The following is an 11,828-nucleotide window of genomic DNA, read 5'->3' as shown; positions in this document are numbered from 1 at the left end:
CTAAGTAGGCTAAGCCACGCCACTAGCAATCGGATTAGACTGTTAATTATGTGGAATATAAAAGTCTCTTTTCATATCTTGAATGCGCAAAGTTCAACTATTAACTCTTTTTACTCTCATTGTTTACTCATTAAGCAACAGTAGCCTATTCATATAGCCTTTGATAACCACTTTGAGCTCAGGAGCACATTGAATTGAAAAGTTGGAATTCCATATATCAGATAATGTAGCCTAACAAACAAAATAACAAATACAAACATTGTAAAAAACATTCTTATTTAGAAAAAGGGTTCCATCTGCCCCTATGCCCACTGTCCCGTGTGAGACAGAATCTTGGGGAAATGCACTCCTTGTACTCATTTAACAGCTTGATAAATTGTTAGCAGACGCCTGTATCTGTTCAGGGTTTGTCATTATTGTTCAAGTAGCCAGTAAGTAATGGAAGATTATTTTGTGTCGATACAAAAGTGTCCCAAGCGTATATCTACTTACCCCTACTTGCTTTTCTCCATTTCCAAGTACTGGCATAATCTTTTGCAATAACGCTTAAAGTCTCTCTGTAGTCTATGAATGCTGGAATTATGTTTATCTTTTCAAATGCTCTGAGGTGCATAATTATTCACTCCAACAGACCCAAAACAATACAAGTCCGCTTCAAATCAATGCCTCATAATGATGCCATTCATTTGAGGCTGAATTTAAACCAGTCCCCAATCCTTTTGGAAGCTTTCGGCACATTTGATTTGGAGATTAGAGGAAGCAGGGAATTGGAGAAAAGAAAATTAGAAAAGCGGCTTTGCTGGGTGTTTATAGATTTCAATTAATACGTCCATTGATAGAAGGCCAGGGCTGTGTGGTCAGGTTGGAGGACATGGGTCCTCAAGTGCTACTTCAAATTCACACACAAATGTTTAGCAGGATTGGGGGCTCTGATATGGGGTTCCTTTTTAGCATCTCAGAGCCTGAGATGGCTGTTCAAAAACAGCTTTTCCATGAACCCCCCATGCACGTTTCTAATACGTCTTTCTCTTGGTACAAACTCACATAACGTAGGCTATTCTCTTTTGTAGATGGTAAATGGTGCGTCATATATAGCCTTTATCCAAAGCGCTTTGCAATGATTTAGAACTTAGTAGATGGTATATTATGCTAAACTGCCAGGTTGTGTTCTGCTTACGATAAGGGTAGCTTAATTGTGGCATTCATTATAATTATAATATAATATAACCGTCAAGTAAAAAAACCTTTAGGCCTATACTTGTTGAAGCTACTACATTTTGAGAATTGGTTAAAAACATAGGTTGACAACCTATGTGGTGGTGGTGGAGGTGGAAACCTGGCTATGAATGAAAACAATCCATGTAAACGTTTCAGTAGAATGTCCTAAAATGATTACTCAGTGACCTCTATCGTGGCTTTGTATTATTACTGCTGCCTAACTTATAACTCCATAACAGCAAAATACAAATATTGCTACATTATTTCCGTGGAGAACCAGAAAAAGTAGGGTGGTCGTGGGGTGTCAATGAAAGCAGTAGAATTTCATAAAGCCTTCAATATTACATGGTCACAGGCTCACCCACAGCATCTGGTCACTGCAATTATCCGTGTAGGAGGCAGACATTCACCTATTTTAATTTAATTATATTATTTATAGGCTATAGCTCCTGTCCTGTTATATTATTGAACAAACACTATATAACAATTATTACAATCCGAATATAGATTATACACGTATTACAATATACATCCTTCCTTCCTACCATTAAGAATAGAGTAGGCCTAGACCAAAACATTTAGGCTTGTTATTTTCCAGTGTTTTTAGTTGTGTTGCTGTCTTTGTCTTTTTATCAATAAAAATGAAGTGGGGGAAAAAAAGTCTTATTTTGAAAACCCCGTACCGGAAGTCGGGGGCCGGTAGCAACAGAGGGCATCCGTTGCCAAAAAGAAAAGCATCCAGATCTACAAGCTAACAACAAGGCGTCGCTCCACGGCGCCTGACCCGTTGGTAGTTTGCAGATCTGTTCTTTTTAGCACGCTCGAGTAGACTACGGAAGCAAAAAAAGACAACAGAACACATAACGCCCGGCTGTTATTATTTAGACTGACTGTTTTTATTTATTTTTGCATTACGCGAACAGCAGCAAAACAACACCACACCCAGAGAACGTTTTGTCTTTTATCTACAGAGTTGATGAGCGTGTCAAAAGAGCAGAGAGACCGATCATCTGCGGGATGATGATGATGCGGCGGTGCTGGAGAAATCATCCACAATGAATACAGTAGGTAATGCTGGAACAGCTGGATTGTGTGTGGACCGCTCTACTGGTTAATTTAACTTAATTTAACTTTAACATTATATTATAGCTCCATATGCTTCGACCAAGAAGGACCGCCAGAGATGCATTTTATTGAGTCTGACTTGATTGACGTACATTTGTGTCAGAGTCTAGAGAGAGATACACAGACTACAATTATTCTCTCAATTTCTCTGACAAGTCAAGCCAAGATCAGGATAGGAAAGAACGCACCCTCTCTGTAAAATGATGTTTCCCAGAAGGACGCGAGTTTTAGCTACAGTTGAAGGTCTTTAGAGTATATTGCCCTAATAATGTTAATTGTTTACATATACTGTACACATGACGTCATCGAGACTCCAGTTTAAGAGCAAACTTAAAACGTCTGGGTTTCCGAGAGCAGACAGGCAAGTGTCATGTATGAATACTGTAAGAGGGGTTAATACATAATATAATATAATATGATTGTGTGTCGTCGGTGACAAGGTGACAGTGAGAGGGAATTGTGTGTGGGTGTGTGTGTGGGTGTGGGTGTGTGTGTGTGTGTGTGTGTGTGTGTGTGTGTGTGTGTGTGTGTGTACTGTCTGTCTGTAAGAGGAAGAAAATGATGCAAGCCCATTAAGCCACCACCTGTGAGTTTGTTGAGTAAAATATTGCAAAGAGTTTATTAAATGTACGTTTGTGTGTTTGTGAGCATGTCAGGAAGACGTCCCCAAGGTGCCACGGGTCTGCAGGTGGGCGGTGGCTGCTGAATTGACTCCATGAGGATGGCTCTCAGGAGCAGGGCCGTGCAGCCCTCTCCTCTGCCCCAGCCCTACAGCCAAGGTCTGTATGTATACTATGTATGTACAGTACATGGGGAAATTAGAGTGGCTGTCAGCAAAGCTTGTCACGACACAGCCTACAAACATGGACGTGCGTCGTGCACACACAGACATCAAAGGGGGCTTGAGGACGTGTGGGGGCTCCACACGTCCCAAACTCTTCTCCCTTCTAGCTCCAAAACTATGGAATTACAATCAGAACTGCAGCCTCACTTCCAGACTCCATCATGGCCCGTAGCACTTGCCCTAGCCCCTTAGATAGCACTTTATGTAGACTTTGATAGCATTTTAAACAGACTTATAGCATGTAACGTAGACGGCACTAGAATTGCATTTTATGTAGTCATAGCACTTTATAGTACACAGTGACATGTATAGTATAATATAGTATAGTATGTATAGTTTATATATAGTTTCATGATATATAGAATACTCCACTGTTACGTTCTTAGCTTACACATGTTTCATGAACTACTACCATTATGTGATGTATGCCATGCTTTTTGTTGTTGCTTAATGCTTAAAGGGACACTTCACCCTTTTTGCAAAAAAATATATGTTAATGACGTTTAGAAGCTTTAGATCACTTTCCTGGCGGTATTTATGTGTGTAATATGTGGTTTTAGATATTTTAGATTGTAGCAGTGAGCCTCTTGTCTCTGATGTCATGGACAAGCTGGTCTCACTACCTTCCTGGACTACAATTCCCATAATTTTTTGGTGCACTGCTCCTCCTTGTGGATAGGGGGGAGAGCTGTCTTACTGAGACAACATGTAGTCCAGGAAGGAAGTGAGCCCAGTGTCCATGACATCAGAGACAACAGGCTCACTGCTACAATCTAAAATATCCAAAACCACATATTACACACATAAATACCCCCAGGAAAGTGATCTAAAGCTTCTAAACGGCATTAACATATATTTTTTTGCAAAAAGGGTGAAGTGTCCCTTTAATGTAAATCGCTCTGGATTAAGAGCGTATGCTGAATGCCTAAATTGTAAATTGAGCCCCTGCCCTTTTGCCCGTCTGTAAAACAACTGCCCTTTCCAGACCATGAATGCAGCCATTTACTAACGGTGAAAGAGATGCAAACATGCAGCGCATTCAGGAGAATAGCTTCCGAAGTCTCGAACTTGGAACGCAGCATTTTGCGTTGAACACATTCGTTTAGAAATCCATGTCGTCGACCCGAAAATTGCTGATCTACAAGCTCTCAACGTGTCGCAGCGCGACGCGTTGTGAGCTAGTAGATCTGCTATTTTCAAGATGTTTTGTCCAAAAGTGCCCTCTTTACGGGAGCCCCTTCCTCTCTAACACTTTGTGCACGTCCCTGACCTGACATACAAACATGAAATCGATCTATACTCTCCTGCTCATTTACGGTGAGACAAATCCATTTAACACAACTTGGTAAATGTAAATCACTTCCTAATGTTAAAATCTCACACATCAGTCACGGAGGTTTTGGCATTGACCATTCAATGGAAAAAAGCATGACACTATGAAAAGCACAGAAGGAATCAATAAAGAATCACAACACGACACACAATTATTTGTATGACTGTGTGTAATATTCAATTAGATGATTTAGTCTACTCTAAATCATCGGAAATGTCACGATCATGACAGCCCTACATGAGGGCATGTGCTGCAACATAAAATAATTGCGACCCGGTCATAGCAAACAGTTCTCATCTTGTGCTTTTTTGTTTTTGTTTTTATTTTCAATTTTTCACAAAATACACAGACCACCCGTCCACAGCCCTCCCCCCTCCCCACATACATAGAAGACAGCACAGTTAAAGCATAATAACCATAATAATATTATACAAAATAAATAATACAATAAAATACAAAAAACGTGGACAAATCTACTATATAGAAAAAGTTGTTTCCGGAAGCAATAGATCCAGACGGAGAGAGCTGAAAATGTACTAACCTAAAACATTTCTGATACAGGTAAGGACCGATGTTCCACACAATTCAAATAAGGTTTCATCTTGTGCTTTCAGCCTCCGAGGACCAGGAGCCAGAGGCAGACTGTGGGCCCCAGGAGAACCAGGAGAAAGTGTCGGTGTGTGTGGACGAGCTGAGCTCTGACCCTTCCCAGGCCTTCACTTACTACAACATCAACCACAAGCGCTTCCAGCCTCCGGCTGTTCATATGTGAGTTAAAGCACACAACATTAAAGCCATAACACTTTGTAACTTGTGGTAGTGTGACGGCCGCCCTCATGGTAGCGTGGCAGTTGTACTTAGTAGCGTTAGCAGTTGTATTCACTGCGCAACCTGGCTCCCCCCTACCTCTCCGCCCTCCTCGAGCCACACGTCCCATCCCGTTCCCAGGGCCTTCTCTGTGGCCGCCCCCTCCCCCTGGAATGCTCTCCCTGTCCCCAAACACATCAGAGATGCCCCCTCCCTCCCTACCTTTAAAACCGCACTGAAAACCCACCTGTTTAGAATAGCATTTCTAAGCTGACTTCTTTTTAACCTGTTGCATGCTCTGTTTTATTGCTTTTCATTCTTATCTTTTACTTTTTCTTTTTCATAATATTTTTTTTTATATAATATAATAATAAAGTCCTTTTATGTTCCCCTAGGGGCCAGGAGGCACATTTCTTTGGTACTCATGAAATGAGTAATCTGGTAGAGGGCCATGCCAAACGCTGACTATGCGAAGCTCATGACGATTGGCCAAATGGTGGCGCTATAGCATTCAATTGAAAATGCAAACTTTGAACGTGCATATCCCATGAACCGTTTGACTGTTGGCAATGACACTTTGATACACATATGCGTCTCCTCATGCCTGTATTCTGTATTTTGACCTCTGACCTTTAGATCTCCTGCCATCTTGAATTATATGAAAAACAGTTAAAATGTATCTCCTCCCTGGATCTTTAATCAAAATGCACGAAAACTTCTACACGTGAACTTTGGACCTATACGGACAAGAAATCGTAGTACATTTCTTTTAAGTGAAATGAGCCAATGAAAATGGCTGGTTTGTGAAATTTCTTATTCTGTCCCTAATACATACATGCAGCGCCATATGCTTTTGCAACTGTACAGTTGTTTCCACCTGTTCCTTGACTCATGGGGAACACATGTATCACTTTGATCAGAAAGCTCCGCCCTCAAATCTTCTGCCACTTTGAGCAGTTTAAAAGACGCTTATACCTGATTTTCTGCCTGGTTTTTTGAGCAATTTGCAAAGTTCATTGTCTCTTTGTAGCTCAGTCAAAAAAAGGCCCCACGTGATTCGCGCACGCGCAATACAATCAAGAATGACGCCTTTTGCACTTGCGCGCCCAGTGAATGAATGTGTGATTCAAATCGGTGACCTATGAATACGGTTTCGACGGAAGCAACAGCTGTACCTATTTGAAATAGTCTCGCACTGCAGGGCCCTGCGCCAGTAATTGCCGTTGTTTAAACAGGCCCGCCTGAAGGTCAAAATAGTCTTATTAGCTGAGTGGTTCTAAAATATCAGCACTGAAACAGCGTTACCACAATCCTTCCTCAGGGTGACGCCACTGGACCATGAATCGTCCAAGCCTCCAGGCCACACGCGCTTTGTCTGCATGTCAGACACGCACTCCAGAACGGACGGGATCACCATGCCGCACGGAGACGTCCTGTTGCACAGTGGAGACTTCACCGAGCTGGGCCTGCCCTCTGAAGTCCGCAAGTTCAACCACTGGCTAGGTAACATACGCACGCACACACACAATTTTCTATTTAAATAAATACATTTAAAGTTTAGCCTTTGCATACTGTACACCTGTGAGGTCGTCGAGGCTACTGCAAGTGAGTTTTCAGACGACGGCGGAAGATTTGGGAGTGAGTCTGCACTTCGGATTGCAATGGGAAGTTCATTCCATAGTTTGAGACGCACGCACGCACACACGCACGCATGCACGCACACACACACACACACACACACACACACACACACACACACACTCCTCTTCTGTCACTGTCCAAGCGTTCCTCAAAACGCCTTCTTTTCCTGTCTTGACTAACTTCTCATTCATCTCTCCCCCCCCCCCCCTCCCCTCCCCTCCCCTCCCCCCTCTCTCCTGTTAGGAAGCCTTCCCTATGAATCCAAGGTCGTCATAGCGGGAAACCACGAGTTGACCTTTGACCCGTCCTTCCTGTGTGAACTGGTGCGCCAGGACTATTACCGCTTCCCCTCGGTGTCCAAGCTGCGGCCCGCCGACTTCCAGGAGGCCAAGAGTCTGCTGACCAACTGCGTGTATCTGCAGGACTCAGAGGTCACCGTCAGAGGGTTCCGAATATACGGCACACCATGGTGAGACATGGCCAGACCCTCAGAGCTGATTCATTAAGTCAGTTAGTTAGTTAGTTTCATTTATTGTCCACGTGTGGAAATTTGTCTTCGGTCTCAACAACAGTAAAAAAAAAAAACGGCTACAACGACAGCAACAACACTTACTGTAGTCTTGCGAGTCTGACTCTTGCCACCCACAATTGTTGTCCTACTGTAAATCAAATTATCCAAAGCATAATTCGCTTATCGGAAATGAAAATTGTAATATATGTGTTTTAAAATATATTTTCATGAATGGAAATGACGACAACAATGACTGCTTCCTTTCTCTGCTTTTGGCAGGTGCAGTTCCATACTCTTACTTCATAGCATTCGGAGATTGTTGGAACAGTAGTCTGGTCAAGTGGTCCTGAGAGACTAGGTTGTATAGTCGACCCAGAGCCATAGAGTAAAGACAGAGTTATGACATTGAGGGGGGCAGAAAACTGAGCGCTCGAGCGCTGTTCATGCAGCCTCTGAACAGTGACAAGCTGGGGTTTGAAATACAAGAAGTGTCCGTTTGGTTTCCATCGCTGCAGCATGCCACCCGGGTTTGTTATTTAACTTATTTCCACATTACTTTCACTTCCTGTAGCTGCGCCGGTCATGCTAGCTCTTTCATTACAAAAACACACTTGTGTGTCAACGAGGGGGATACAATTTTCATTTAAAGCAACCTGCATGCAATAAAGTTGTCAAATAATGGAAATGAAATAATCTAAGATGGCCGCCCACCCACTGCACCCAGAACCTGGTTGTATTTTGAGGTTTCTTCGAGGGGAGTTTTTTTCTTTGCCACTGTCGCCAGATGATTGCTCAGTTATTCAATAATAATTGCATTGAATTCCATTTGAATGAAACTGATGAAACAACTCATTCTTTGCCTCTCTCCTCCACCAGGACTCCGTGGTATAATGGCTGGGCCTTCAACCTCCCCAGAGGCCAACCTTTGTTGGACAAGTGGGACCTCATACCCGATGGAATTGACATTCTGCTCACACACTCGCCTCCTCTGGGTAACACACACACACACACACACACACACACACACACACACACACACACACACACACACACACACACACATACTTCTTTGGTTTGTTGTGTTGTATAGACAGCGACGACAGGAAACTGTTCACAAAATGTTATCTCTCTCTATATCTATCTTCATCATTCTGCACTCGTGGTAGCCTGCCAATTACTTTCAGCCCATGGAACTTCAATGCATTAACAGCATTAGGGATGAATAACGTTTTTATCTTGGTATGTGTGTGTGTGTGTATTAGGCTTCAGGGACTGGCTCCCCAGAGATCTGAAGCGTGTGGGTTGCATTGATCTGCTAAACACACTGCAGCGAAGGGTACAGCCAAAACTCCACACCTTTGGAGGGGTGCATGAGGGTAGGATGCACACACACACACACACACACACACCCTATCTTTCACTCTGATGTTAAGGACTAATTCTAAAGTCTAAATGACGGAGCGGTTGCGCAAAGACCCGCCCGGCAGCACTGTTTAATGCAATTTATTTGTGCGAGTTAAGTATTTTTTTTTGAATTATTCATGACAAAGGTGGAAAATTCAACAGTATGTCCATAAAAAAAGCAAGCAGCACATGCAGACAATACACTAGTTCTTTCTTTCAATCATTTTATTATTATTATTATTATTATTTATTATATTTTCACAATCTGATACAACGCCGGCTAGACTACTTTTCTAATGTTTTTGATAATTCACGTGACAAATGTATGCATATGACGGTATAGACAGGGCTGCACACAACTTTTTTTGGTCTAGTAGTACTCAGAGGAGCACCTGGAGGAGTTTCTTGGTGCTCCTAAAATGCGGCGACCCGTCTCGCCGGATGGATAAAAGAGGGATGAATAACTTGTAGCAAAACGATATTTATTGGATGAGTGGGGAGTCAATGGAGGGTATTGCAACTCTAGATTTAGCCCTAGAATGGCTCTTGTTGTAGATTCATCCCATTATTTAAAAAAATCTAAATTTGCTAAAATCTAGGTCCATGTGTGGTCCAGCCCTATGGAATGCATATTCTAATAAAAAAACAACTTAATACTTCCTAAGGATAATATGAGCATCAAAGCAATATTTAGATTTATTATTTTGTATTTAAATAACCGATCTACTGGCTCACAACGTGTTGCTTGCAGATCAGCTATTGTTTTTAACATGCGACACATCAGGCTTCCCTTTTGTTTTTTGAGGCGACGTAGTCAGACAGTCGGACACACATGGCTCCTCGTTTGCAGAAATAAACAGTGTACACTACCCGACTTTACGATAATAAGGGACAGTATGTCGAGACGCGGTGTTCATGTTGGGCAGCAGCAGTGCCAGTCCGCAATGCTTTTAAACTCTTCCCACTCCACTATGTCGGAACTAAAACCTTTTAGTACCCGTAAAAAGTCGGTGGCCGGTGCCACAGCGAGTCAGAGAGAGACTTGCTGTAAGCCAGGGCTAGCCGGTGCCTAGGCTGTGAGAGACGGACATCGCACACGAGCAACCATGCTGCTCCAGCACCCGGAAAATCTGCCTCGAATCTTTGAATATATATTCTTAGAGTGGACATTTTAACTCAAATCTTTGCTTCTGGGGAGGTCCCTGGAACAACATATTTTCAGATGATGGGCGGAGGCATATTATTACATTATAATGTTTGGGGTCCTTGACATGAAATATTGAGCACCACTGATACTGTCTGTGTGGGTCTTGTCCGTCCGTCCCTTCACTTCCAGGTTATGGCATAATGACGGACAGTTGTACGACCTACATCAACTCCTGTACCTGCACAGCAGGCTACATGCCCGTGAACCCTCCGCTGGTGTTTGACCTGCCCAACCCCACGTAAGAAGAGGAAAGCACTTGAATAGAGCTCCAAAGTCTTATAATGTCACTGCCGCCAGATGGTGAGATAGCGCCATCTAGCGGCCTGTGATGTCAGGACTTCGGTGCTCTATACATTTTTAAGGATATACTACCGTACTGTTGTTGGGCTTTTCCTCCAGAATTGAACTACTTGATAAGACACTTCAAACTATCCCTTAAAGGGAAAACAACTACCTTTTCCATGTGTTTTTAAATTATTACATTCGTGAGTGTGACTGGATATTTGGATAAAGGACCATTTAAAACTTTTGACTGTGATGAAGATCCCCATGGCAACCCTACAAACTTTGTTATTTAATCGTACTGCAGTAAACGGAAATTGAAATCTCACAATGGTGTTTAATTCAGGAACGGTCCCAAATGAACATGTTCGTCCTCTTTGCCTGCTTGATGACCCTCAAATGTGAAATGATTACTTGGCACAGGCATTCTTATCACCATGGGTCGAACTTGTTTGAGTGAAGAGGGAAATCTCGTTTGGCGGCAATGGCTTCTCAGCTTCACCTCCCTATATGTATGAATGAATGAACCATTGTAACTGTATGTTTATTTATTTAAGTAATATTATTATTATTAAATAATGAAGTGACTTATTAGATGGAGGAAGATTGAATTTAAAATGTCTAGACTTATTCCCTTAGCATACACATATTCCCACAAGCCAACAGTCTTCCTAACAAGAGTCTATTTTCGTTTTTTAACATACAGTATGTGCTGTTCAATTAGGTACATTGAAGCTCAGTCTCTAGAGGGCTCCACTGCATCCAAGACCGGTTGCCATACCCTTGTGAACCCTTCCATGTTATCACAGACGCAGGGACGTGCAGAGAGTGTTAGAGTGGCTGAAATCCCGTAAGAGAGCACTTTTGGACAAAAATAGCAGATCTACAAGCTCTACGAGTTTGTAGATCAGCTATTTTCGGGGCGCCAACCCCTGAACCCAGCACTCTTCAGCTAGTGGAGATGCAGGTGTAACGACATGGATTTAAATGAGTTCAACGCAAAATGCTGCGTTCAAGTTCAGGAGACTTTGGGGGAAAAGGCAATGGTGCCCTCCGGTATATATGGCATGGAAAGGAGAGGAGTGGCATTTGTGTTTCATTCACCGTGTAGAAAATGCTGCATTCGTGGTCTGGAGAGGGCAGTTGTTTGTTTTACAGATGGGTAAAGGGGTAGCTGAAGCCCCCTTTGATGTCTGTGTGTGGACGTCCCTGCACAGAGGATATAAGTCAGTTTCTCCAGAGGTGCCACACTCACACACCTCTTTATACCAATCATCCCTAAAACATTTAAGTGGGTTGAACTGTTTATTAAATATTTCTCATTTCGTACTGGTGGATGGATTTAATTTTAGGCAAACACAGGAGATGGAGGAGAGAGGTATTGACCACCACGGTAGAAATATAACTGATACGAAGGAGACATGATACAATATAGATTTATTAAAATAGTCTTGTG

The 11,828-nt window shown here is 42.6% G+C and overlaps 1 protein-coding gene across 3 annotated transcripts; it reads left to right on the top strand.

The window, feature by feature from the left end:
* The first annotated feature begins 2,051 nt into the window (after positions 1-2,051).
* On the top strand, positions 2,052-11,052 carry LOC308313521 (metallophosphoesterase MPPED2-like). Of its 3 annotated transcripts, none has more exons than XM_080760680.1 (8): positions 2,052-2,282; positions 3,000-3,122; positions 5,135-5,288; positions 6,649-6,830; positions 7,212-7,437; positions 8,356-8,471; positions 8,742-8,855; positions 10,220-11,052. In XM_080760680.1, the coding sequence occupies exons 2-8, from the start codon at positions 3,059-3,061 to the stop codon at positions 10,330-10,332; spliced, it is 969 nt and encodes a 322-aa protein (XP_080616806.1). In that variant the 5' UTR covers positions 2,052-2,282; positions 3,000-3,058; the 3' UTR covers positions 10,333-11,052. The 3 variants fall into 3 exon arrangements, with proteins under 3 accessions (XP_080616806.1, XP_080616805.1, XP_080616804.1); XM_080760679.1 differs by having other exon boundaries at positions 2,992-3,122; XM_080760678.1 differs by having other exon boundaries at positions 2,052-2,286.
* Positions 11,053-11,828: the final 776 nt, after the last annotated feature.

The sequence above is a fragment of the Protomyctophum bolini genome (assembly GCF_963924005.1).
Source record: "Protomyctophum bolini genome assembly, chromosome: 4".
NCBI lineage: Eukaryota > Metazoa > Chordata > Actinopteri > Myctophiformes > Myctophidae > Protomyctophum > Protomyctophum bolini.
Note: the sequence above shows the minus strand (reverse complement) of the source record. Positions and strands in the feature narration are given on the sequence as shown.

Bases quoted from the DNA above. Each gene is read 5' to 3' on its own strand.
- LOC308313521 (XM_080760680.1), top strand. From the start codon at position 3,059: ATGAGGATGGCTCTCAGGAGCAGGGCCGTGCAGCCCTCTCCTCTGCCC. The intron at 5,289-6,648 runs GTGAGTTAAAGC...ATCCTTCCTCAG, and splicing joins CAGCCTCCGGCTGTTCATAT to GGTGACGCCACTGGACCATG. The intron at 6,831-7,211 runs GTAACATACGCA...CTCTCCTGTTAG, and splicing joins CAAGTTCAACCACTGGCTAG to GAAGCCTTCCCTATGAATCC.